The following is a 26,687-nucleotide window of genomic DNA, read 5'->3' on the forward strand; positions in this document are numbered from 1 at the left end:
GAGATCAAAGGAAAATAGACTCAATCCACGTAGAAGATAAAGCATCGAGGAAAAACAGAAAGTATAAAATAAGGTGACTCATTATGTGAAACACATAACAATTCGTGTAAGTATTTTAAACTCCTTCATGAAAAACATTAGTGTTTTCAAATGAAGCTAATAGGCAAAATTGTGTTAGTGGCGTTGGCCTCGGGGGAGGGGCAGGGTGATGGGACACAAGAGGGGGAGGGGACTTCCTCTTGGTGTCCGGGAAAAGGCACTTTTCTGCCTTTTGGATTTTGTTATTGTGTTGGTTTTTTTTTATTTTTATTTTTTCATTTAAAAATTAAATTTTTTTTATTATTGTGTTGTTCCTTGGAAATAGTAAATACGTAACAGAATTAAACCGTATGGTACAGATCGTGTTTTGTTAAAGGGTCATTTTATGTTGGTATGGGCATATATTTACAATTGTTATGTAACATCCATAAACCTACAGGCACGAGGTTATATTGTGTGAAAATATATAAAGCCCACATAGTTAGCAATAAACTGAGAAGTTGTCAGAAATATAACAGTATGGACAACTGTAACATAACTCACCCGCCTTTGGCAGATGAAATAGGAAAAAATACACAAAGGTACAAAGGTATGGAGAATCTAAGTGATGATAAGGTTGATTGATTAATTAGCCACTCATTCAACAAATATTTATTGAACCTGTATGATGTGCCCCAGGCCTATTGCTAGATCCCAGAAATACAGCAGTGAACATGAAGTCATCATCCTGGAGCTTGAGTCAGATGATATTTATTGACCTTTGTATCTCAGAAATGGAAAATACACCCTCTCTGATGCCCAGGAAACAGTCACAAATATGGATCAAATATCAGGCTCTGAAAGAAATACCAAATTCCTCAAACCTGAAATTGTACTGGCCACATTCTCTGACCACGAGGCAATAAACCGGAAACCTCCCAATGTTTAGGTAACAAAACCCAACCCTGAAGAACCCCAAAACTGTCCTAAATAAATTTTTTTAAAGTTTTTATTTTTTTTTAGTTATCCCTACACTGAACGCGATGCTCGAACCCACGACTTCGAGATCAAGAGTCCCTTGCTATTCTGACGGAGCCAGCCAGGTGCCCCTGTCCTAAATAAGTTTTTGATCAATGGGAAAATCCAAATTGTAAACTTCAGATGACTATAAACAAACAAGGAGAATAGGCCACGGCAAAACCCGAAGCATTGATAACACCAGATGACTGAGTACTAATGAGTAGTCAGGCTTGGCGCCAGAGACAGGTCATACTTTATCTTACATAATCCTCATGATAAGCACGGCATGGTGCTTCTGTTGTAAAGTAGGCACTCAGCAAATATGGGCAGAATGAGTGTATGTGGCTCAGAGAGACTGAGTAACTTGCCTAAGACCACACACCAGGAAGCAGTCAAGCTGGGACTTGCACTCGGGCCTGTCAGACTCTGATTCTCGCACTTGTAATCACCGTGTCGCCTCACCAATGGGACTGATGCAGTTTGCAAAGGGGATGGGCCGAGAGTTAAGCTGGCTTTATCCCAAACCAGCTTTCTGGGGCCTTTCATGTACCCGTGTAATATTTCTCTCTTTCTCCCGTCTCTCCTTTTTCCCTTCACAACAAAGAGGTCCGGAGTACTTACTTTACACTAGGCATTGTTGAATATGCTGGGGGTTCAGCTGGGAGAGGTAAGCAGTGAGCGCATCAGCCGATAAACGCACAACTCCAGATAGCGATGAGTTACAAAGAAAAATAGAATGAGTTTAGGAGCTAGAGTAACAGCCGTTGAGGACGACTTCCGCTAGGGAGGCCAGGGAAGGCCTCTCCGCAGCGGCGGTGGCCAGGAAAGAAGGGGGGTTGGGGAAGCAGAGTGTTGTGGTGCAGAGAGCAGCATGTGCAAAGGCCCTGTGGAGACCAGCATGGCCCGTGGCAGGCGCGGCAGGGAGGTGGAGTGGTCCGAGCTGAAGAGGTGGAGGGGGAGCTGACCCCAAGATTTGGACCTGGTGAAGGGATGAGGGGGCCATTTATCAAAGTGAGGAAGCAGGGGGGAGCAGGAGTGGGGCAGGGCTGGGAGAGGGAGGGGAGTCGAGAAAAGAGGAGAGAGGCTCAGAGATGGGCAAGGGGAGGAGGGGCCAGCACAGGGTGTCCAGGCAAGGGGGGAGGAGGGCCGGGACAGCGTGAGTCCTGGAGGCCCAGGCCGTGTTTCAGGGAGGGCAGCTCTGTTAGATGCTCCCGAGACGGAGAGAACCGACCACTGGGGTCTGGCGAGATTACCTCGACGAGGGCACTTCCACTGGATGCCGGGCGGATTGCAGAGGCGGCTGTCTTAGTCCACACAGATGACGACTTGCCTCACGGTGGAGAAGTGAACATCAGCCAAATGCTTGAGGCCTCCACCAAGTGCGTAGACGCCGAAAGATGCTTGCAAGCAGGAGGGTGATGGATGCCATTCAGCCTGCTGGTGTGTGCTTCAAAGAGCCCGGGGTTTTGAAGGGAAGGGACATTTTTTGGAAGCCAGAGCAGGGAGGAGGAAAGACACCTGCCTCACCTCAGAATATGTGGAATGTGGGAGAGACCACAACAGTCTCCTCCAAGAGTTGCTTCGGAGCAAAGCCAAGTTTCCATGAGAGCAAGAGGGCAGAGGCGGAGTCGGATGGTTTGGGGCAGGGTTGGGGGAGGGTAGGAGATCGTCACTCGGGGATAAGCCCAGGGGACAACGGATGCCCTGGCCCATGTGGACCATAGCTAGGAGGCATGCTATCCTTCTGAAGGGTGGGGGGTTCGCTGTCTCGGGCTTGGTCTCTCCCGGCACGTTGCTATAGTAATGATGGCAACACACAGCATCTACCGAATCCTCTCTATGCTGAAGACCCTTCTCGGCACTTACATGCACGAGACTGTCCCGTTACTGTCCCCCTTTGGCAGGCGGGGAACCAGGCACAGAGAGGGTGGGTAACTTGCCCAAGATCCTAAGCTAGGAAGTGGGGAGCCTGGATTTGAACTCAGGCATCTGATCCTTACCTAAACCTTTTTTTTTTTTTTAATTTTAAGAGGGTATTTTGTTCTTACTTATTTTTTTAATGTAAGCTCTACACCCACCGTGTGCCTCGAACTCACGACGCCAAGATCAAGAGTCACAGGGTCCTCTGACGGAGCCAGGCAGGGGCCCCTAAGAAGGTATTTTATTTAACCTAATGTATCCAACATGTAATCAATATAAAATGTTATCGATACCTTATCATTTGTAATCAATATAAGGGGCTTATATTTGTCATCAGTATAAGCACTCCCTCCTAAGGCTTGGCTCTCGTTGCATTCCATTCCACATCCCGCTGTCTCAGCGAGGCGGGCAGTGCCCAATGGGGGTGGCGATCTTTCCAGGGGAGCTCACCCATCCAACTCCGGGAGCCTCCCAGAAATCCCCCCATGTAGTTCAAAGAAAAACTGGCAGAAGTGTTGGTGATTCTTTGCGTGGCCAATCATGAAGGAGAAAAGGGCTCTCATACGTAAGCCATTCCTGTCTGTTCTGGGAAGTTGTGTGGTTTTCCAAGAAGCAGTTTGGGGTAGTGGTTCAAAGCCCATATTCAAGAGCTGGGTCCCCTGATTTGTTTCCAGGTTACCCTGCTTCACCGGGGTTAAGTGACGACCTCCCCCTGCCTCAGTCTCCTCATCTGTAAAATGGGGGATACTAACAATACCTACTGGTTTGTGACGAAGATTACATTTATTCATACGTGTAAATAAAGTGCTCAGAAAACACTCAGACACAAGTAAGCCCTGTGTGCATATTTGCACTTTGTGCTTTCTGTGCCAGCCCAACAGAGCATGGCTCTCAGAAGAGATTCTCCAGGCTTCTGGTCTGAATCTGCCTGGGTTAAAACCAGGTCTGTCTAAATCCAGGACTCATGGCCTACCTCCAGCTATTGGTGGAACAAGTAGACAAGCCTTACCCTTCAGGGTCCACTTTCCCCCCAGTACAGCAGGGAGGGATCTCTTCCTAAAATTCCTTTAGTAAATGCTGAGTGGCCAGTCTGTCCTGGGCATGGTGCGAGGGCATGGTTCTAAAGAAGACAGACCGGTCTTCCCTTTCGTGGAATTTACTTTTTCAAGTGTGTTGAAGGATAAATTGTAAATAAATAAATAAATAATGTAAATAAATAATAAGGCAACTGGCACTCAGGGAAAATGGAGGTGTGACATGATAGAGAGGGGATGGGGATAAAAAAGCCTTATCTCATTCTAAACTCTAATAGTACTGAACTCCTTGTAGTTTCTCCCAAACCCCTTACTTACTTTTGCCCCAGGGCCTTTGCACATGCTATTACCAACTTTTCTCTTCTTTACCTGGCTAACTCCTACTTGTCCTTCAGGTTACTGCTTAGATGTCATTTCTTCCAGGAAGCCTTCCCTGATACCTCAAGGCTGTTTTGAGTGCCTCCTCCGTGTCTCTGAGTCTGGAACTTTTCATTATCACACCAGTCACACTGTACTAGAACTTCCTGGTGACTTCTCCATGTCTTCCAGGCCTCCCTCCAAGCCTGTGACTTTCAGATGTTTGACCATGGTCTACAGTAAAGAACACATTTCATATCGTGATGCAGCACACGCATGCACATTGAACATATATGGTAGATGTAAGTGAAGCAAATGTCTCGCAAAATAATATGCACTCTCACGACACGTGATACACCTAATAGTTTTATTCTATTCTATTTCATTAAAAAAAAAAATGCTGTTTGAGGCCCACCAAATTGACTTTATAACCTACACAAAATCTCATAAATCTGCATTTTGAATATCTTTTTTTTAAGATTTTACTTATTTATTTGTCAGAGAGGGAGAGAGGAGAGAGAGCACAAGCAGGGGGAATGGGAGAGGAAGAAGCAGGCTCACCACTGAGCAGGGATCCAATGCAGGGCTTGATCCCAGGACCCTGAGATCATGACCTGAGCCGAAGGCAGATGCTTAACCAGCTGAGCCACCCAGGTGCCCCGAAAATTTTCTCTTTTAAGTTTACTTATCTATTTATGTAATCTCTATGCCCAACGTGGGGGCCTTGAACTAACGACCCTGAGACCAAGAGTCATGTGCTCTTCCGACTGAGCCAGCCAGGCTCCCCTGTGTTTTTTAAAATCTTGCCCTGGGGTGCCTGGGTGGCTCAGTGGGTTAAGCGTCTGCCTTCAGCTCATTCAGGTCAGGTCACGATCTCTGGGTCCTGGCATCAAGCCCTGCATCCCACTGGGCTCCCTGCTCAGGGGGGAGTCTGCTTCTCCCTCTCCCTCTGCTGCTCCTCCTGCTCATGCTCTCTCTCAAATAAATAAGATAAAATCTGTAAAAAAGGTTCAAGAAAATCTTGCCCTAGCCAGAGGTCAGAGTACTTCTTCTGCGAAGAGCCTGTTAGAGGATATTTTAGGCTCTGTAGGGCTATATGGTTTCTGTCGCAAGTATAGTATCCAAAACCCTGCTGTTTGTATCCTGAAAGTCGCCCCAGACAACACATAAATAAATAGCTGTGGGGTCTCTTTTGATATAAATTGATGGACACTGCAATTTGAATTTCATATAATTTTCACATCACAGAATCTTTTTCTTCTTTTGGTTTTCCAGCTTGCTGCTCATCCAAAAGCAGGCGGAGGGCTGGGTCGGGCTAGAGGCCACGGTTTACGGACCTGCCACTGACCGTCAGTTTCACAGGGGCAGGGACCCTGTCTGTTTTCCCCCATCACATCTCTCAAGTACCACACAAAGCCTTGCTTGCATTCACTCAGTGTTTCGTGAGTGAATTATTAAAGGCAGCGATTTGTAAATTAAACATTTTTATTACACAAGTACTGTGTACTCATGGAAGAAAAATGACCAACACAGATAAACCAGAAGAGCAAGCAAATCCTCAGGAATCCTGCCGTTCGGAGATAACAATATCCTTTCCTACTTTTTATGCAGTAGATGCCAGAATCCAGGGAAAGGTTCTTTTCTGGCCAAGGGAGTGGTAAAAAGTTTTCTTTCCCCTCAATTCACCAGGGACCTGGGCTTCCCTTTTATGGTCTTAGGAGATATACAGGGCGCTCTGAGAACTTTGCGGCGGGGTGGCGGGGGGGGGGTTGTCTACCCTTACCAGTTAGTCAGGGAAGTTCTCATTTCCTAAGGAAGTCATGTATAGGCTGAGATGACATCGGTTGAGCAAGAAAATGGGGAAGTTCCATGATGAGAGAGCACAGTGTCTACTTAGAGGCATCTGGCTGGAGGGCAGAGAGGGGGTGGGAAGTGGCATGCGATCAGCCTGCGGAGGTTGGCACAGACCACAGTAGAACTGTCTTCCCGTCTAGATCTAATTACTAGCTTACGGGAACGAAGGAAGATAAATGAGGAAATTAAAAAACAAGACAAAACAAAAAACAAAAAGCACAGCAGAAAACATCCCAAGGAAGCCATCAGCCAGATCCAGAATGAGGAAGATTCTACAGGACGAAGATTCTGTTTCTCATCGAACCGGGGGCATGGAAACCAAAAAGAAAGAAAAGGGAGGGAATTCCCTTACAGATTAAAGAGACTGAAGGGACAACAACATCCAAAGCCACCTGTGGACCTTGTTTATTTCTTGGAACAACTCAGCTGTAAAAGCCATCTTTGAGATAATCAAAGACATTTGAATGTGAACTGGGTGTTGTAAGATATTAGAGAGTACTTGCTGATTTTGTTGGGTGCGAAAATGGCGCGGTGGTTACATCTGTGATGAGCCCTTGTTAGTTATAGATGCACATAAGTGAGATGATGAACATCTGGACTGTGCTCTCAAACACTCCGGAAAGAAGCTGGGGGGCACGGGGTGTGATCTTGCAATAGACTAATATGTATTTGGTCTTTGTCCCAGTTCCTGGCACGGTGCTTCTCAAAATCTTGGAATTTCCCGAGTAATAGGGGAGAGAGAAGGGTTTTATGTTACTCCCACTAAGGCCTTTTCCACCGTCCCTGAGTGTGTGCCAAAGAGGGGACTCCTGGTGGCCACTGGGTGGCTTCAGGATTATTCCCCAAGAATAACGTCCTGCGTGTCTGGATTGCGTGCAGCCACCCGTGGTGGTTTAAGAGGAAGTTGTGGGTCCTGCGTCCACCCAATTCCACCCTGCAGCATTTAAAGCCAAGGATATTGCCCTTAAGTTAGTCTCTTTCACAATCCACTTTTTTTTTTAAGATTTTATTTATTTATTTGATACATAGAGAGAGAGAGAGAGAGAGAGAGCCAAGCAGGGGGAGTGGCAGGCAGAGGCAGAGGGAAAAGCAGGCTCCCCACTGAGCAAGGAGCCCCGTGTAGGACTTGATCCCAGGACCCTGGGATCATGGCCTGAGCCGAAGGCAGACGCTTCACCGACTGAGCCACCCAGGCGCCCTCACAATCCACTTTTAAAAAGGTTCTCCAGGAAGTTGATGATACCAATCTACAAAATGGGGCAACTCTTTCACGCTGTACCCGCTGGTGTCTGGTTTCAGTAATTCCGTGGTTTTGCACACTCCCCCCCCGACATTGACAGCCTTCTTGGTGACTAGAGCACACTTGTTCGCTCTGTGGCCATCTCTGAGGCTAGTGGCCAAAGCTTAGGCTGACCAAAACCTGAGCTCCATCTAGCACCAAAGCCCAAACTAGAACTCTTTTTAAATCTCATTTTAGCCATTACAGATAATCACCAAGGGATGGTGTGTTTCCCATTTTTCTTACTAGTTTCCATTTCCTTAGGCAACCAGGAAACTAGCTCCCTGGGAGTTGGGTCCAATTCTAAATTCCACTGGTCGGCTTACCTTGGGTAACTGAGTGAGGACCTCTGCTGTTCGCAGCGGGAGTGACCCCGTGGCCACCCAGGAAGGTAAGGCTCCCCATCCCCTACCCTTCCTTTCTCTTCCCAAACCACATCTTTCTGTGAACCAAGGCCAGTGTAGCCCACTTCTGACACTAACGATTAGCTGTTTTTACTACCAGCACTCTGACACCAAAGTTGTGTGTGTGTGTGTGTTTCCCCACACCAACCGATTCTCCACCTGCCCAGATAGCGGCCTGTGGGGCGAGAAATTGCTTGGCCAGTGCAGCTTTGCACCCAGGATGTCGTACTCTTTAGTCAAGTCTCACACTAAGTACCCAGAATGAGCTTAATCCCTGAAGGCCGCCCCCACTTTAGATGCCAGGCACAAGTCCTAGGCCTCCAGTACTTCTGACCGACTGATTATAAATTGAGGGTTCCTGTGACCCCCTCCGCTGGTCCACTAATTTACTAAAATGGTTCATCGCACTCAGGAACACAGTTTCCTATTACCGACTGACTACAAAGGACACAACTGAGGGACAGGCACATGGAAGAGATGCACAGGGCAAGGGGTAGGCCGTGGGGTGGGGTGGAGCCCCCACGCCCTCCCCAGCTGCACCACCCTCAGAACCTACCTCAGGGTGCTCACCAACACAGACGCTCTCTGAACCCCATGGGTTAGGGGTTTTTATTGCGGTTCTATTACGTAAGCATGATTGATGAAATCCTGGTGGTTAACTCGGTCTCCAGCCCCCTCGCCACTCTTTGGCGGTTGAAAAGTGGGGTGAAAATTCCAGCACTCTACTCAAACTATTACTAGCAAGCGACTCAAACTATTACTAGCAAGCGGCCTCCATGGTGAAGTTCAATAGGGGTCCACCTAGGGTCACCTCATTAGCATAAACTCAGGTATGGTTGGAGGGGCTTGTGATGAATAACCCTCAAGACTCCTTTCACTAAGGAGATTCCAAGGGTTTCAGAAGCTCTTGTGCCAGGAACGTGGACAAGACCAAATACATACACGTCTTCTTATGTCACAGATTCCCAAGAAGTAATAATAAAATGAGAAAAACGTTGATAATTGTTGAAGCTGAGAGACCGGTACATAGAGATTCATGATGCAGTCTCTGGGCTTTTGTGTGTATTTGGAAACATCGACGCTAAGATATTTATACTAAAAGAGAATGACAGAAAGGGAGAGAAGAACCTATAAGCCATATAACGTGTTTATCAAAACGAAGAAATTAACATCGACACAATACCGTTAGCTAAACTCTACAGATTTTATTTGGATTCCTCCTCCAGTTTTTCCGCTAATGTCCTTTTTCTGCCCCAGGATCCAGGCCAGGAGACCACATCATAGTTAGATGTCACGTCTCCCTACTCCCTTCCAGTCTGTCAGTTTCTTGGGTCTTTTCTTGCCTTCGATGACTTTGGAACACCTTGGAAGAAGAGCAGCCAGGCATCGTGTAGACTGTCCCACAGTGTGGATTTGTCTGCTGTTTTCTCACGGTCAGACCGAGGTCATGGATTTTTGGGAGGAATAGGAAGGTGATGTGGCTTTCTCACTGCAACGTGTCAGGGAGCACATGATGTCCCCGTGACTTACGCTCATTAACCTTCATCACTTGGTCAAAGTGGCGTCTGCCAAGTTTCTCCATTACTCTTCCCTTTCTGTACTTACGACTGAGTCACTAAACCCAGCCCACACTCAGGGGATTTTAAGAGTGGAGGAAAGTCACCAGAGGGATCTAAGCAGGGAAGGAATGTCGTAGAAAGAATTCTCCGCCGGACACGTCGAGTGGGCAGTGAGAGTGGACTTGAACTGGGTTTGAGTAACGTTCGCAGTGGACTCAGCACAAGCTGGTTCTTCATTGCGTATGAGTAATGAGAAAAGGGCAAGGATGGCCCACGGCTGGGTGGCTGGGGGCCTTTCGCGGCCCCTAAACCAAGGCCTGTGCGCCCCCAGGAGCTCGTGTGCGTCCCCTGCCAGCTAGTGAGAAGCCCCTCTCCCGCTCCTGGGTCTTGCCTTGCCTTGGGGCAGGCCCGAGGGTTACTGGGGCCTACAGTGACTTACACACATACATCAGGAGTTTGGGATCACCAAGGACGGTCGGAATCGGAGCCGCAGGGAAGAGGAGACAGCCGTCGAGGGGCTGAAAGAAGCTGGAGGAAAATGAATCACCCCGAAATCCTTTTCCTCCCTCTACGTTTAACGACCCGGTTATGCGTGTGTAACCAGAGCGTCCGTGACTCAGTGGTTTCAAACAAATACTTTTATTTACCTCTGCGAGCTCCGCCAACCCGCCTCCCCCGGGCCGTGCGCGTTTTGGTTCTCCCTCCCCGGGCGTGCGAGGGGGAGGGCTGGGCGGCCACACCTGAGCCCTCACCTGCGCCGGCGGGCCCCCCGCCCGGGTTTCTTCTCCCTTCGGCGCCTGCGGGCGGGGGCGGGGGGCGCGGTGGGGGTCGGGACCGGGGGCGCGGGGCCGGGCGCCGGGCGGGCCCCACTCCCCTGCGGGGGCTTGTAGACCAGGTGGAAGATGAAGGCGTTGCAGTACCTGAGGGGGCGTGGCGCCGTCAGGGGCGTGGCTTCCGCGAGGCGGGGCGGCGCGGGCTGAGCGCGCCCCTGGGGAGGGGAGAGCGGGCGGGGTCCCGGGAGCCGGATCCAGCCCGCCGTGTGCCCTCTGGGTCGAGGCCCGCGGGGGGCGGGGGTCGCAGGGAGGGGGTTCCCGGAGGGCGGAGGACCCCGCGGGGGTCGCGGGCCCTTACCAGGGCATGCAGTTGTCGGCGGCTCGCAGGCGAAAGGGGGAGCGGAAGGGGTTGGGCCGCGGGGGGCTGGTGCCCCCTCCCGTGGCCACCGCCATGGTCTGGTCGTCCATCACACAGCCGTACTCGCTGCTCTCGGTGAAGAAGGCCGGGACTCGGAGGGACTGCGGTGGGCGCGGGCCTCTGACTCTGGGAGCGGCGCCTCCGCCCAGCCCCTCCCCAGGCGCCAGGGGCGCAGACGGGGGTGGAAACCCGGGACCCAGACAGACAGGGAGGGAGGCACGAGGCAGGCAGGCAGACAGACAGACAGACAGACAGGGTCGGGAGGGCCCTGGGCGCGCCCCGGGTCTGGAGCAGAGGGTGGGAAGAAGCGGCTATCGGAGAAGGGGGGTGGGGGGAGGCAGGAGGGGACAGCAGGTCCCTTTTGGCCCATCCCCCACCTGTAGCCGGGGCAGCGAGCTCAGCCAAGTGTCCTTGAGACCGAAGCCGGAGTTAAATCCTGCAGACCGAGGGAGAGCGGAGAGCGGGCAGAAGCTGTCGCCCTCGGCCTTCTCCCAGGTCCCCACACTCCTACCCCAGGCTCTTACCGATAACCAGGTCGGGTTTGGGCCCCTGGAGCAGGTGGTAGGGCCGTGCAGACACCTTGATCTGCAGGTCCCTGCGGCCCCCCTTCTCCTTAGTGCTGGAGCTGAGCCGCGCGGATACCCCGGAACCAGGACGGACAGACACCTCTGGGCCATCCTGGGGAGCCAGGAGCACAGTGGAGAAACCGCTGGAAGTTAGGGCACTGGGAGGCGCTGGGCTAGGGGAGAGCAGGAGGAAGGAGGAACCCCCCCCCACCCCAGCCCTCACCCTCTGCAGGGTAAAATGCTGCTGGTCACTGTCGGGGGGCAGGCCGTCACCCACAAACTGCAGCTCCAGGGCTACGTGGGGGAGCAAGACCAGGAGCTCCTGAAGGACAGAGAGGACAGATCAGGGCCCCACCCCACGGCCAACTCCACACCCAAATGCCCAACCTCGGGTCCTGGAGGGACTCACCCAAAACACCATGACCAGGTCGAACTCCTTCCCGGCTTCCACCACGTGAATTTTCAGTGATTGCTTGTTCTGGATGTTGAGCTCAGGGACTGGGGGAGAAGTTAGCCGCTTAAGAAGATGGCCTGCCTTCCTCTTCTCCCCCTCCAGCTCCCTGCCCCCTCGGTCCCGCCGCTCTGCTCTCCTTACAGGACTGGGGCACCAGGTGGGTGATGATGTAATACACGGTCAACGGGTAGGTGAGAAGCACGGCCATGGGGGAGTCCAAGCTGAGGCCCCTCCACGTGTAGTAATCCTGCCACGAGCCTGGGGGGAGCGGGTTACTGGGGGATCTGGCCCCGGCCTGGACCCCAGCAGCCCCTTCCAGTCTAAGAGCCCCCTTTTTCTCAGCCGTTCAGACTGCTGGCCCTCCAGTCCCTGTCCCTACCTCTAGCCCCCTCGGGGCCCCTCCAGCTCACCAAAGATGCCCCTGGGTGGATCTGGGGGCACAGGAGGCATCAGGGCGGGCCCATCCCCCTGGAGAAGCTGGTAGGGATCTCCTGAAAGGAGGGAACGAAGAAGAGGATCCTGGGGTCAGGGAGACCCCCCACCCGGCACATCCCCTTCTTCCTTCCAAAGGAGCTGTATTCCCTGGAGCTGCAGCAAGAGGAATGGGAGATTGCCTGCAGATGGGGCTTCCCAGTGGGGTGGGCAGTGGTGACTACTCTGAGGATTGGGGAAAGGCCTGAAATGGCCACGGTGGTGGTAAGGGAGTTGGGTGTGTACGTGGAGGGGTTGTCTGGGGCCCGGACCACCGTTTTCTCCCCCATCCTTCCCTCTACGCTGAGGGGCCCATGCCTGAAGAGAGACCCCACGAACCACCAAGAAGAAGGCTCAGGGCTGGCGTGCTGCCCCGGGGGTGCCTGGGGGTGCCAGGGCCTGGAATCAGCATGCTGAGCTGGGTCCAGTAGCCGCGAGTGAGGCCCCGTGAGGCCAGAAAGGCCTCCTTGTTGAAGGTTTCGCTGGTCACCTCTGGGGAGGGAGGGGGGCGGTGAGGGCCTAGTGGCTAGGACCCCAGACTACAGCTCTTCTCAGTTTCTCTCAAGGCCCCTGGGTCTGAATCTGGTTCTAGGCCTGGAGAGAACCAACATTCCCGGGTGTCTGCAGTACAGCAGGTACCACCGAACCCACAGGATCCTTGTAACAGTTCCCTGGCTTTTAGCATTGGTTAATATACTCATTTTACAGATGAGGAAACTGAGGGTCTAAAAATTCAAGTGATTAGTTCATGGTCCCCAGTTACTGGCAGAGCTGGGCAGCAAGTGCCTGCAGCCCTGTTCCCGAATCCCCTGAGCTCTCTCGGGGCGCAGGCTCCTCACACTCCTCAGCTCCAGACCCTGTCTTCAGCCCCAGGGCTCTGACCCCCAGCCCTAAATCCCCAGCATCCGGGCCTCACTCCTGCGGTCCGGCCCCGAGCACCTCTCCTGCAGGCCCGGAACCCTGTACCCAGGCGCCCAGCCCCATCGCCTTGTGGTACCTGCGGTGTAGCTGAAAGGCAGACTTGCCAGCTCCCCGGCCCGCTCCATGAAGCCTGCAAGCCTCGGGCACCAAAATCGGTGGCTCACATCATCTGGGCATCGGCGCCAGTCGGCCCTGAGACAAGCCTCTCCACAGTACAAGACGGCACTGCACTGGGGGCTGGGGTCACAGGGGGTGGTGGGCACCCAGCGTTCATCTCTGTAGGTCCTTGGCCTGCTCTTTGTCCTACAGCTGCCCATGTATCATCCGGTCTGCTTTTCTGTGCACTCTGCTCCTAACAGCTTGCTTTTTATCCCCCATCGACTTCCCGGACCCTCACTCTGTCTGCCGCGCCCCAACCCCCACCAGCCAGATTTCTCTGCTTGCCCGAGTGTTGGGGGACTCCCTCCCTCTCACTCCATCTTTCGGGCTGCTCACCAAGGTGTCAGCTTCACCTCGAAGCTGTGCCTATGGCAGACATGGCAGGTTCGAGCCCGCAGGGAGGCAAATGTGAAGCCTGGCCGGGGACCCCATGTCCGCATCGGCGTCTTGGCTAACTTCACTCCCAGCCTCGGGACCAGACTCTCCAAGTCTCTGAATGGGGGGTGGAGACTGTCAGGCTGGGGGGCTCAGGAGTCCAGATCCCTAGGCCTCCCCAACCTCAGATACCAGGTTTATGTACCGATGCAGCTGGGCATCTCCCACAGTGAGCTGTCGGGGCTTTCGAGGGTCTCCGGAGCCCATGGGGCAGGCCATGCTGTGGCACAGGAGAGCATAGGCCCGAGGAACCAGGTTCTCGGTCCCTGAGCCCTTGCCTGCACTCCCCTGGGTTCCATCCATTAGCAGGTCAATGCCCAGGATGGTGCCATGTTCATCGGTCACCAGTAGGAGGCAGGAAAGGTGCAGGGGGGCAGCCTCTGGGAAAGAAGGGACAAGTCAAGGGCGGGGAGCCCCAAAGATGGTCAGGGTCGGGAGTATGAACATCATGCCTACAGGGGCTAGGCGGGTCAACTAAGTGAACGGAGCGGAGCGGGTAGAGAGGGAATGCCTCATCGGAAGGGGACACCTGCTGCACAGTGCCGGGGCGTGTATGGCCATGCAGAAGTGTGGACCTGCTGTTGGAACTTTCTGGAATTTTTTCTTTCAATGTATACATGTTGGCTCAAAGAAAACCAACAAAACGAAAAACATTGTGGGTCAATGAAAACATCTTTCCCGGCCAGACTGGCCTTCAGGCCAGCATTGGTGACTCCTGGCCGGGCTGCCTGGTAGAGCGGGTCTTCCAAAGGGCAGAAGGCCCAGCCCAGGGTTCTTACCACTTCTCCACCCCTTCCTCCTCTCAGGGCCCGCTTCGTCGTCCGCCTTGTCCGCCCGGCGATCATCCTCGCCGCCTCCTGCCTCCTGCTCAGCCTCCTCCGTCTCCCCTGCAGGCTTTGCTTCCTGGCGGGGCTCCCTGCTGCTGGGGGCCGGCTCCCCACCCTCCTCTGGATCTGCCTTCTCCACGCCTGCACCCTCCTTGTCCCCCTTCTCTTCCTCCTCCTCTGCTTCCTCCCCTTCCTCCAGGCTGACAAAGCTGACATAGGGGCTTAGGTCTCGCAGCTGGAGTGGGGGCTCATCTCCCAGGAACCCGGCAACCCCCAGGCCTGGTCCAGGGCCTGGCTCCGCCCCTTGCCCCAGGCTGATGCCCACACTGTGGTTGGGCAAGACGTGGAGCACCCAAAGGGCAGGGTCCTGGGGCAGCCTTCTGATCTGAGCCTCCAGCTGGCGCCAGTGACCCTCAAGGCTGGCCCCCCCAGCCCCACGCTTTGCCGTGAACTTTCGGAACCAGCCAAACAGGAGGGCAGCGAAATCAAGGAACTCATCTCGGTATCCAGACACAAACTCCATGTCTTCAGGGCCGCAGGTTCTGGGCCCAGACTGAGCAGAGGAAGGGATGTATGGTGAGGGAGAGGGTAGGGATGGGTTTGGGGCTGGGTCCCCAAATGGGGGGTGTGTGGGTTTGAGGGTCACTTACAGTGGGACCTCTGGGTGAGTGTTAGCAGCTAAGACAAGTTTTCAGGGCTAAGGGTGGGAGTTCAGGGTGAGAACCGGGGCTGGGCTTGGAAGCGGGCAAGCAGGGTTTAAGATGAGTAGTCAGGAGTGAGATGGTACCTGGGCCTCAAAATCTGAGGCTCAACCCCCCAAAAGTAGGGTTTGATTTGTGACTAGATTTGGAGGGCTAATCCTATGGGGAAGGGCTTGGTGAGGAGGAATTATTTTGGATCCGTCTGTAGGGGGTGGGAGGAGGGACCCGGAGCCGGGGCATCCCCTCGGCATGGATCGGTTAGGCGGGGAGCCCCCGCGGACCCAGCCCCTCCCGGCCGCTCCACCACTCCGGTACCTGCAGCCGCCACCACTTTTCGAAGGTAAATACCTCGGGGCTGGGGGAGCGGGCGTGACGTCAGGGCGGCCGGAGCCCGCGGCCCGCGGCCCGGGTGGCCCCGCCCCATGCGTCCGAGGCTCGCGCGGAGGGGGCCGTGCCGGCTCTGTGGCCCCTAGCGGACTTCCCCGGGGACATCACCGGGCATGTGACCGAGTCGCCGGCGCCCGGCGGGGAAGCGAAAGCGCCGAGGGGGTGGAAGGAGCCGTGCGGCCGTGCCTGCGAGTCCTCGGGCCCTGCGGCCTGACGTGGGGCGGCCGGATGGGCGTCCAGGAGCCGGGCTGAGTTAGTCGGTGCGCCGCCCGCGCCGTGCGCCCGCCTAGCAGTCGCGCGCGCTCGCGTTTCGCTTTGCGGGGACCTTCCCTGCCGTCTCCTGTCGGCGCGGGCCCGGGGCCGACTGGGGGCGCCGGGGTGCGGGGGCGCGGGGGCGCAGAGCCCCGCCTCCGGGGCTTTCCCCGCGGCGGCGGGCGGCGGACGCGCGCGGGCCCGCAGTACTGACCGCGCTGTCGGTTCGGACGGTGCGAGCGCGGGAGGAGGGCGCCGCCAGCTCGTGCTGCGTCCCCCCACCCCACCCCACAACCCCGGCCGGGACTCGCCGCCGACGGCCGCGGCTGCCCGGCATTCCCGCGGGCCCGGGACGAAGAAGCCGCTGGACGCCGCGCTCCGGTCCCGCCCGGCTCCCGAGATGAGCCCGCGCTGGGGCGCCGGGTTCCTCGCGCTCCTCTTCCTGCTGGCGCAGCTGCCTCCGCCAGGTTCGTCCGGGGCCGGGCTGGCCCCCAGGTCCCCGAGTCCGCGGACGGGATGGGGGCGGCGCGGGGGACGGGGGCGCCGAGGGCCGCGGGGTTGTGTTGAGTGGCAAACCGGGGTCCCCATGCAGCCGGGGCGGGAGACAGGCTGGGGGACACCCGGGTTCGGGCCGTGTTCAGGACGTGTTTGGGGGTGTGATGTGTGGGTTGGGCCCGGGGGTCAGATCCGGGATCGAGGGAAGAGGCGCAGTACCAGTGCGGGGAGCCCTTTAGGCGGGGAACCTGCGCTGACCACCTGTGTCTTCCCCCCCGCCCCCCCGCCCCAGGCGATGGCAACGAGGGTAGCGCCATCGGGAGTTGTTACTGCCACAAAGCGATTCCTTCCGGCCCCCCTCCGATGGCGGAGTTCATGGCACATCTCCGAAAACACCTGAGAGCCTACGATCGCTGTAATTCCTACGTCAGGTAGTCTCACCGAGCACTGGGAGCGCAACGCCTCTGGGGGCCTCCAGGACCCTCGCTGCTCCACCTGGAACCCCCCGGGGGGGGGGGGGAGGGGGAACCTAACCCCCTCCCAGGATTCCGTTCGCCCCGTGTGTCTCCATATCTTGCTTTCCCTTTCCCACCTACCTGGGAATTTCCCAGTCTGGGCAGACCGGGCTCATTGGCTCTTGGCAGTGACTTCACATCTTTGGAACGAGGAAAGAGCTGAGACCACTTTCTTCCTTCCTAGGTTCCAGCTACACTCCCGGAGTGTGTGTGGGGGCAGCAAAGATTCGTGGGTTCAACAGTTGATGAGCTGCTTTGATCGCAAAGGTACCGCTTTCCCCCTCCTCCCTGGGGTCTGCCCCTTACAATCCTCTTTGCCTCTGCCCCGTCCCCATGACACCTCGCGTTCCTATTGTACCTGGTGTCAGCCAAAGGCCCTTAGACCCCAGTTCACCCAATGTTGCTCACCATCGCTGTTCTGATTTTTGCCAGTTCCTCCTGTGCTCTTATTTACTTAATATTTTTCTTGAAAGCAAGGCACTACTTTTGTTTTCCAGTATTTTACTATGGAAATGTAAAGACTTACACAAAAGTTGAAAGAACTGTTCAGGGAACGTCTATAGGCCCACCACCTAGATTCTACGTTATTTGGCTTTTGTATATTTGTATTTCACATCTTTTCTGTGGTAGGTACAAAATACAGCAAATGTAATTTATATTTTACAATATCAAGTTTTACAGCATGTTAACTATATTGGTTTTAGGCCATGCCCATCTGTCTGTCCTATCCGTCATCAATGCACCTTATTGTTTTTAAAAGATTTTGAGAGAGAAAGAGTGCATGGGGCGGGGTGCAGAGGGAGCAGACTCCCAGCTGAGCAGGGAGCCCGAAAGGGGGCTCTATCTCAGGACCCTGAGATCAGGACCTGAGCTGAAGGCAGAAGCTTCCCCGACAGAGCCACCCAGGTGCCCCCACCTTATTTTTTTGATGCATTTCCAAGTTAGCTGCAGGCATGACCACACTTCATCCCCAAGCATTTCAGCATGTGCATTATTGAGCTCAATACTTTATTGTGTGCTTTTCCTCTTTTGAGGTAAAATTTACATACAATAAGACGAATAAAATTGTTATGTGTACACATGCCACTCTTAAAAAACTTAACTAGCAGCTTGTCCTAAAGCAATAACATCTGGAAGTCACAAAGCTGATGTGCCCGGCTGTATTTTTCTTCTAAAATAAATACACAAAAACACGTTCTAACCTGTCGCAGCATAAGTTGTCTGATGTAGCTTCTGTGGCGCACAGACTGCTCTGTGGGCTAGAGACCTACATGCAGGCTTTCCCTTAATCCTCCTAGCTACTGTGGCCCTTGGTAGGAAAATCCTTCCTGCTTTAGAGCTGGAAGAAAGGCATCCCAGGGAAGTCAAGAGACAAGGAACAAGGTCACGGTCACGGTCATGGTCACGTGGCGACCCTGTAGCAGAGCCAGGCTTCCAACCCAGGTCTCTCCACCTCCCCGTTCAGGAGGCATGCCCTTCCCAGTGCTTCCCTGTTGCGGTCTGCCCTCTTCTTGGACTGCTTCTTCACTTGGTCCCCTCATCTCATAGCCCTGATTCCTTATTTCTCGCCTCTCCAGAATGTGGATACGCTAACTCTGGGAGTGCAGCCCCCCGGGGACATTTACCTCCTCCCAGCACCCAGGTTCCTGAGCCCACACAAAGGGCACCTTCAGACATGGGCTCCCCTGCCCAGACGTACCTGCCATCCACCTCGCAGTCTACCGTGCAGCCCACGCTTCCAGCTGGGGAACAGGCCTTAGACAAAAAGCTCACCCACGCCAATGAAATCACTACATCCACTGAGGGCCAAGGTCTGGGGGCTGGGCCTGAGGCTGGGGAGAGGCAGAAGCAGCTGGAAGAAAAACCAGGGCCTTCAGCGGGGACCTCAGCCATGGTGCCCGTGGTGTCCCTCCTGACCATCGTCTTCATTCTCACCACCGTCCTCCTGTATGTGCTCTGCAAGAGGATGAAGCATTCACTGCAGGAGTCTCCAGGTAAGCTGGCCCTCTGGGCCCCTCTCCTGGGGACTCGGAGCTTCCTTGGCAGGGATCCTGCCCCCACTAGCTCCTAGGTGGCTGGAAACCTGCCCCAGACAGACAGATAAGCAGGCTGTCTGCACCGCGGACCATAGGCCACGAGAGGAGTCAGCTAGAGACATTTACATAATAGGAAGGGAGGGAAGGAAGCCATCACAGGCCAGGGACCTGTGCTTGGCCTTCAGAGCCAGGCGGGGCTTGGAGCAACATAGTAAGATGGCAGCTAGAGCAGGCTAGGGGGAGATGAACCTGTGGAGGAAGGTGGGGGCCATTCATTTAATTCACCAATCTTTACTGAGCACCTACTCTGTACTAGGTTGTATGGTTGATGTTTTGGGTTCTAATTCCCCAGTTCAAGCCATTCTCCCAACTTTCCTTAATCTTGGAGCTGATATCTTAATTTCCTCATCTTTTCCAGATTTGCAGCTTCGTTACACACCCGTGGCATCAGACTCCAACGCCTGAGCTGAGAGTGGGAAACCCGTAAGGGCAGACGCTGTGATTTATTCAGCCCCATATGCCTTTGATTAATACATCAGAATAATCTCTGGCACATAATTGGCACTCCATAGCTATATCTGATGTTTAATATACAAACATCCAGCACTGCCCTCTTGTAGACCCTTCCTGGGTTTTTTTCCTATGCTGTAATGTGAAATCTACCTTTTACTGTAATACCCTAGACAAATTATGTGTTTAATTACAAAGATTATTTTTATAATTATTGACTCTTCTTTCTGCAGACATTGGCCTCATGTCCTTGCTCCCTTACCATGGTTCCTGGCTCCAGCCCCTCCGCTCAGGGTCCCACCGCCCCCTTGTCCCAGTCTGTCTTCACACACCGGCTGTTCCTCCCCTGACTCCCCACTGCAGGCCTGGGCCCTCCCCCTGCTTCCTCCCTCCTCAGCAGGCACCATGCAGTTTGGTTTTATTTCCTCAATCCCCATATCACCCACATATGTTCCAGTGAGAGTCTGAGCTCCTTGCTTTCGTTGCTGTTGTTTTCATCATTAAAACCCCTAGTTCTTCTTTTGTCTCTTTCAATGAAGAAGAACGTGTCTTCATTGGTCCAGTCTGCAGAAGCCTGTGGTAGGGACACAGGGTGTTTGGGGAAGCGCGCTGGGTGTCTGAATCTCTGTCTGAGCTTGTCAGCACGTTTGTGGTGTGCACCTGCGGGCGCACCCTGCTGGAAGAGCCAGGGCATCGTCGCGGGCCGGCCTGATCTTCACGTGTCTCCGTCCCCACCTCCCGCCCCTTTGTCCTCAGATACTCTGCCCAGCAGGGCCGTTATGTGGCAGCCCCGACTTCCCACGCTACAGGTCTCCGGGTTTTGTCCTGGGTGCCGTGTGGTGGCCTTCGTCCAAGCTCTCCCTCTACCTGGTCGGCCTAGTTTTCCAGCAACTGCTCACAGGTTCGGGCCACATCGCTGAGCTTGAGGCGAGCGTAGTCCACTCGCTTCAGGGCCATCTGACAGTCCTTCCTCGAAGAGTAGCTGGAGCCCTCATGGGGCTGCCCCGTGGCCACCTGCAGGACGTTCCGGTGGATCAGTGACCCACCCCTTCCCTTACCCAGCTCCCCAACCCAGAGCGCATCAGGTCTCTTGTCTCGTTTCTTCCCTGAATGTGAAGCCGTTCGGGCCCATGGGAGGCGGCTGGGTGACCCAAGGTAAGTCCCTGAACTTGTCTACGTCATCTGTAAAACGTGGGTAAGCCTGACTACCTCCTAGAGTTGTAGGATTAGATAAAGCAGTGTCTGGTACGTTGTAAAAACTTAATGAAGAGTGTTGTTGTAAAAGACTTGAGAACCCTCTCAACCCTGTCCCTTTTCTCGGGGCGTTGCCGCTTCAGGCCCCCGAGGTCAGGTCAAGGTTCTGAGTGCACAGTCTCGTGGCTTTGGCACTGATCACCAGTCCTTTCCCAGGACTTCCCCGTCCAGCCGCTCATGGGATGCGGGCCAGCAAACTCGGCAAGGCCGCCTTTAATATTTTCCCTCCAGAGAGGGAAGCCGACACTGGAAGGGAGGGAGTCTGCAAAGGTGTCCCCGCCCGCTCCAAAGGCCAAAGCCCCGCCCCGAAAGATCCCGGCCGGCCAAGGCTAGGGCGGAGAGCGGGGTGGGGGCGCAGCACCTCCCACCGCACACACCTGGGTGAGGTAGCGGATCTGAGCCGACAGCTCCGCCTCCACGTGCTGCACCGAGGCCGTGAAGGCCGCCGCCTGCCGGTCCAGGAGCCGCTCGTTGGTTTTTTCCTTGGACAGTTCCAGGATCACAGTACCTGCGGGGGCGAAGAGAGGGCCGGGGCTGGCCGGAGAGGGCCGGGGCTGCCCTCCGCGGGCACCTGGGGTCCCTCCCCTCCCCGCCGCGAGCGCAGGTGCCGGCGGTTGTGTCCCGAACCTGCATTCTGGAGAATGGCGCCGATTTCCCGTTCGATATCCTCCAGGGCGCGGAGCCTTTCGTTCGCCAAGCTGTAGGTAGCCATCGCCGCCCTGGGGAGCCCCCCGAGGAGCCTCCGCCCCGGCCCCAACTCCACGGGGTTTTTCTCCGTCCGCGAAACGCGACGCTTGAGCCCGGAAGCGGCTGTCGGCTTGCGCCTGCGCAGGGCGCGCTCGGAGCTGCGACTACAATTCCCAGGATGCTCGGCGCCGCCTGGCCTGGTGAACTACAACTCCCAGGGTATCGAGCGCCTGCCCGGGTCTGCGCCGCCGCCGCCCCCTCGCGACCCCCTGTGGGAAGAGGCGGGAGTGAAGCATTCGAGGTCGTTGAGCCCTGCGCGCCTTCGCGACGCTCCTGGGGGCTCGATTTGCTGCCTTCTACGGGAAGGGCCCGCGCGGCTGGGTGAGGATGATGGGAGCCCTGGGGTGCTCCGCCTGCCCGCCCCGCTCCGCCGTCCGTCGGGGCCCGGAGATAGGCTGACTCGGTGAGTGTTACATTGTTCCTCCCGGGCGGGAGCCCCGCTGACCCCCAGGCTTAGCAACGTGTTCCCCGGAGCTGGCTCCTTTCGGCCTTGCCCCCTTCCCCTTCTGGCCGCCGGTTACTCGGCCGGGTCTGGGGATGCGGCACGAATGGGATGGGCTCTCAGGTGACAGCGAGGTCGACGTTTGCTCCGAGGCGTGCGCAGGGTGCACCTGCGGGAGCCCAGAGAGAGGATTCTGGGGGGCAGCGCGGCTGGAACCGCGTCTTGCGGGTTAACCAGGTGGACGAGAGGCTGCAGTGGAAAAGGGGAGCGGCGCAGGCAAGGGCGTGGGGCCGGGGAGGGGGTGCCTGGCGCCGCCCAAGTACCACGAGGGATTCAAGTTTGAGCCGAGCGAGTGCAGCGTGGCGGCGGTGAGGCTGGAGTGGGAGCCGGATCAGGGAAAGGCTTGCAAGCTGAGTAATTTGGACCTTGTTCTGAAAGCCCTTGAAGGATCTTCAAGAAGTGTGTTATGGCCAGGTTTTTGGAAAGGTCAATCTGGACAGCCCCTGGAAGATGGAGAATGAAGCTACTTGGCACAGGGTTAGCAAATGAATGGAGACTTTCAGTTCATCTTGAGAGACCTAGCAGTTAACTTCACTCCTTTTGAAGATCCTGATCAAAGAACACCAAGGGGATTTTATTAAGGGGTCAGAGAGAGAGAGAGAGGAATTAATAGCAAAACTTTAGATAGAAGCTGGAAGACACAAGAGTAAGTGATGACTGATTTAGTAGTGAAGTGGTAATGAAGCCAGCAGTGGAGAAAGCTTAAAAGCAACTTGATTTCCGGCGCCTAGGTGGCTCAGTCCTTAGGCGTCTGCCTTCGGCTCAGGTCATGATCCCAGGGTCCTGGGATCGAGTCCCACATCGGGCTCCCTGCTCAGTGGGAAGCCTGCTTTTCCCTCTCCCACTCCCCCTGCTTGTGTTCCCTCTCTCGCTGTGTCTCTCTCTGTCAAACAAATAAATAAAATCTTAAAAAAAAAAAAGCAACTTGATTTTCTCTTAAATTAGTGCTATCATGTACACTGGGGTGTAGGTGATAGTAAAATGAGGAGGATTATGTAAAGTAGTTAGACCCCCCTGCCCCCCCCAGATCTTCTCCTTTAATGCATACATCTCTGCAACCACTCAATCCCAACCCATCAGATTCCTGGAGGTTTCTTTGTTGAAGATGGAAAACAGAGGGTCTTTGGTGTGAAAGGCCCACCCAGGGCACAGTTGTATTGAAAACAGAGATTAGGGGTGCCTGGCTGGCTCAGTCGGAAGGGTAGTGAGTTTGAGCCCCACGTTGGGAAGTAGAGATTACTTGAATGGATACATAAATTAAAAAAAAAACAACAAAAAACGAAAAGAAAATAAGGATTAAATGAAAGTTTATTTACTGAGTTGTTTCAATCTGGAATTTTATACTCCGGCTGTGCTAGGATGAAGGCTAAAAATGCAACGATTCAACAACATAGAACTTAATTTCCCCCCCCCCGGAAAACAGCCCAGCGTGGGTAATTCAGCCGTACAGATCAGCTGGAGATCAAGACGAGCCGCTCAGCTCTGCCACCCTGTAGGGTCTTGTACTCCAACGTGTGGTCTGCAGGTCGGCAGCACTGACATGACCTAGAAGCCCGCTAGACCTGCAGAATCGCAGGCCCCGCACACATCTTCCGATTCAGTATCTGGGTTTGAAGTTCCTCAGGTGATCTGAATGCACAGTAACCTCTGAGGGACACTGCTCTGGGGCAGTGCCGTCTGTCCTGTAGAGACTGGCTGGCTGCCTGCCTGGGTCATAGCTGGCAGTGAGGGGGAGAAGGAAACATGGGGGAGGCAGACCCCGGCTCAGAGGTCTGACTAGGAAGCAGCCCAGATAATTCCTACTCACATTCCGCTGAATAAACAGTCGTATGGTCTCACCCAACTCTGGGGTTCTGGGCAATCCAGTCCTTACCTAGGTGGCCAGCTTCTGTCCTCACAGCACGGAGGAAGAGATTTTAGGGGAGACGTGGACTCTCAGAACAGCCAAAACAAAGATGGAATAAAGACATTTTGATATGTCCAGAGGTGGCAAATTTTTCTGCCGAGTTCCCTCAAAATGACAGTGATTCAGGGAAAACCACCTGGCGCTGGAAGAGAAAGGTCATCAGGACGACTCTGGATAACTTACGTGTAGACTCGAAAGTATAAATATTGAATATTGACCTAACCTCCACTGATACCATTCTCTTGGGAGTATGGGATGCCAGGAGGGAAAGTATTCGGCTGTGGGGGAGAGGGGCAGAAGGGAGCTCAGTCTTCACCTCGTATGGCAGGACGCCAGAGATGCTTAAGAAGAAAATCAGAAAGTAGCAAAGTGAGCAGGTTGTTTGGGAATATGGAGGTCAATACCAGAAGGAACATCTGAAGTAGGTGAAGGTGGCTGCCTCTGGGGAGAAGGGAGTTGGAGAGGGATGGGGTATGGGCCTTGTGATGGTGTCCGACCCCTTACACCATGTGCATATATGACTTTGAAAATAACAACGCACTAAAAGCGAAGTGGTAGAGAGGAAACGAGTAGAGATTTACTTCATGTGCAAGAAACCTGGGTGTGGAGGAGTGTCTTCTCTTTGGTCTCCTTCCTTCCTCGAGTGGAAGAGACTTGCATGGGTTTATGCACCATGGAGGAAGAACCAGTGGAAAGAGGCAGAGGTAGAAGAGAGGCGGGCGGTGGGATGAATCGGGGTCTCGGAGGAGGTGGGAGGGGAGATATCTGAGCACAGGTGGAGGGATGAGCTTTGAACGGGAGAAGGCGGCTTGACCTTGGATGCATAGAGAATTGGGATCCATGTTGATGTTTGTGGGTAGGAGGTGGGAAGTTGAAATCATTCGTCCCTCGCAGCCTCATCTCTGTGAAAAGCAGGAAGATTTGCAAGGTGGTGAGGGAGGTGGCCAGGAAGATGGCGAGGGACAAAGGCTCATCAGGAATTGAGGGCCCAGCTGAGGTTAGAGACCACAGGGGCAACGGCCCCAAATGCGTACCCAGTGCCCAGTGTTGACACCTAGGATGTGTTAAAAATTACTTGTTGAATGAACAAACATGTCCAGTTGTGTGATTTTTCTGTGGTGGTGCTCGCTAACCCTGTCAGGCGGGGCGGGCAGGGTGGTGGTGGGACGGAGCCCAGGCTGGGGTCTGAGAGCAGGTGTTTGAAAGGAGGGGCAGTTGAGCTAGAGGATGGGATTGCAGTGGGCAAGGTGGGCTCCAAGTTCCGTCTGGAAAGAAAGGCGCCAAATTGCCAGGGAACAGACGGGCCAAGGGCCTGGCGACAAAAAAAAAAAAAAAACCAAACCCACCAAGAAGCCGTTAAAAAGGTGATTATGATTGTGTACCTTAACATTTAAAAAGTGAATTATTAAAAATATCAGGAGCAAAATGCTTTGCAACTAGGGGTGTTGGCTGCACAGCATTGTGGATGTATTAAATGCCACTGAACAGTTTAAAGTGGTTAATTTTATGTTCTGTGAAGTTTTCCTCTGTGAAAAAACCAAAACAAAAAATTAAAAAACCCCAAAAATCGCCCCCAAAAATACGAACCTAGGAACAAATTCAGAAGACAATGACAGACTGGGAAAAATATTTGCAAAATATATGACAAAGGGCTCATTTTTTTAGTATATAAAGAGCCCTTAGAGTATGTTAAAAAAAAAAAAAAGTACCCAAATGAGTCAGGTTGTATCCTTACCCATAATCAAACAAATGCAAATTAAAACTCAGATGATACCATATTTCACTTGCTTGATTGGCGGGATCCTAAAGATGCTCACAGTCTTTGACTCAGCAAGTCTGCTTTTAAGAATTTGTTCTACAGGGGCGCCTGGGTGGCTCAGTTGGTTAGGTGTCTGCCTTCGGCTCAGGTCATGATCTCAGGGTCCTGGGATCGAGCCCCATGGAGCACCATGTTGGGCTCCCTGCTCAGTGGGGAGTCGGCTTCTCCCTCTGCCCCTGCCCCTACTCACACTCATACTCTTTCTCTCTCAAATAAATAAAATCCTTAAAAAAAAAAAAAAAAGAATTTGTCCTACAGATCTAGTTCCTGTATGCAAAAAAGACCTGTCTTCGGGGATAATGATCGTACCGGTGTTTGCATTAGCAAAAGAGCGGACCTCCTTCACGTCTCTTGGCAGGAGACTGGTAAAAATAAATGCCATCCAGGGAATGCAAAGTCATGCAGCTCCTTGAAAGAATAAGGAAGTTCAGTATGTGTCGATACAGAAAAGAATGCACCATTAAGGGGAAAAGCATGGTATAGAAGAGTGGTCACAGCATGCGAGTATCGATCCAAAATAAGGGGGAAATACACTCCTGCAGATATGACTGAGTCCCAGCAATATCTGTGGAAGAAGAATAACAGGATTGGTGTTAGTGGTCGCCTCTGGGAATGAGAAATGGGAGGCTGGGGCTCAGGGGCACGAGGGAGCCTTCTTTTCACTGCTGTATACAGTTTGGATTTTTTTTTTTCTTTCCACCACGTGCATGTTTTGCCTTCTTAAAAACATTAAAAACTTTATGAACGCTAAAAAAAAAAAAAAAGACATCGTTTTTCAAATCGTGTGCTAATTCAGGATCCAGATGCGTGGATTCTTCCTGGGACCTGCTGAATCAGAATCCGGGAAGGTAGAGCCTGGGACAGTGTGTTTCTCATGCCCCCGCCTCGGTGGGGCGGGCGGGGGGGGGGGTTCTGATGCACCTGGAAACCTGCTGAGCTCCATGGGCTGAGAGCTCAGCCATCAAGGAGCAGGCTCACGGGAATCAGAAGGATACCGGCAGTTCGTCCATGTGGCAAAGACCAGGTTGTGTGGGGTAGGGGCAAGCAAGGTCCCTCGCATTTTGGCAGCACTTAAATATGTGGGTAAACAGTGG

The 26,687-nt window shown here is 53.9% G+C and overlaps 3 protein-coding genes across 6 annotated transcripts; 1 reads left to right on the plus strand and 2 right to left on the minus strand.

Moving 5' to 3' along the window:
• Positions 1-10,012: 10,012 nt before the first annotated feature.
• Positions 10,013-15,200, minus strand: ZMYND15 (zinc finger MYND-type containing 15). 3 transcript variants are annotated; one of them, XM_027625048.2, is made up of 13 exons: positions 14,422-15,200; positions 13,788-14,022; positions 13,544-13,699; positions 13,125-13,285; positions 12,467-12,619; positions 12,067-12,147; positions 11,798-11,914; positions 11,612-11,700; positions 11,426-11,524; positions 11,161-11,314; positions 11,014-11,072; positions 10,577-10,737; positions 10,013-10,365 (listed from the first exon to the last, which is right to left on the minus strand). In XM_027625048.2, exons 1-13 carry the CDS (start codon positions 14,990-14,992, stop codon positions 10,194-10,196), a joined length of 2,208 nt encoding a protein of 735 aa, XP_027480849.2. In that variant the 5' UTR covers positions 14,993-15,200; the 3' UTR covers positions 10,013-10,193. The 3 variants fall into 3 exon arrangements, with proteins under 3 accessions (XP_027480849.2, XP_027480851.2, XP_027480850.2); XM_027625050.2 differs by having other exon boundaries at positions 11,014-11,107; positions 11,148-11,314; XM_027625049.2 differs by lacking the exon at positions 12,467-12,619.
• An 812-nt stretch (positions 15,201-16,012) lies between these two features.
• Positions 16,013-19,883, plus strand: CXCL16 (C-X-C motif chemokine ligand 16). Of its 2 annotated transcripts, XM_027625055.2 has the most exons (6): positions 16,013-16,276; positions 16,597-16,735; positions 17,004-17,086; positions 18,397-18,813; positions 19,274-19,338; positions 19,599-19,883. In XM_027625055.2, exons 1-5 carry the CDS (start codon positions 16,210-16,212, stop codon positions 19,318-19,320), a joined length of 753 nt encoding a protein of 250 aa, XP_027480856.1. In that variant the 5' UTR covers positions 16,013-16,209; the 3' UTR covers positions 19,321-19,338; positions 19,599-19,883. The 2 variants fall into 2 exon arrangements, with proteins under 2 accessions (XP_027480856.1, XP_035580423.1); XM_035724530.1 differs by having other exon boundaries at positions 16,016-16,276; positions 19,274-19,883.
• On the minus strand, positions 19,323-22,255 carry MED11 (mediator complex subunit 11). Its single transcript, XM_027625057.2, has 3 exons — positions 21,247-22,255; positions 20,997-21,127; positions 19,323-20,379 (listed from the first exon to the last, which is right to left on the minus strand). Exons 1-3 carry the CDS (start codon positions 21,329-21,331, stop codon positions 20,242-20,244), a joined length of 354 nt encoding a protein of 117 aa, XP_027480858.1. The 5' UTR covers positions 21,332-22,255; the 3' UTR covers positions 19,323-20,241.
• Positions 22,256-26,687: the final 4,432 nt, after the last annotated feature.

The sequence above is a fragment of the Zalophus californianus genome, chromosome 16 (genome assembly GCF_009762305.2).
Source record: "Zalophus californianus isolate mZalCal1 chromosome 16, mZalCal1.pri.v2, whole genome shotgun sequence".
Lineage (NCBI taxonomy): Eukaryota > Metazoa > Chordata > Mammalia > Carnivora > Otariidae > Zalophus > Zalophus californianus.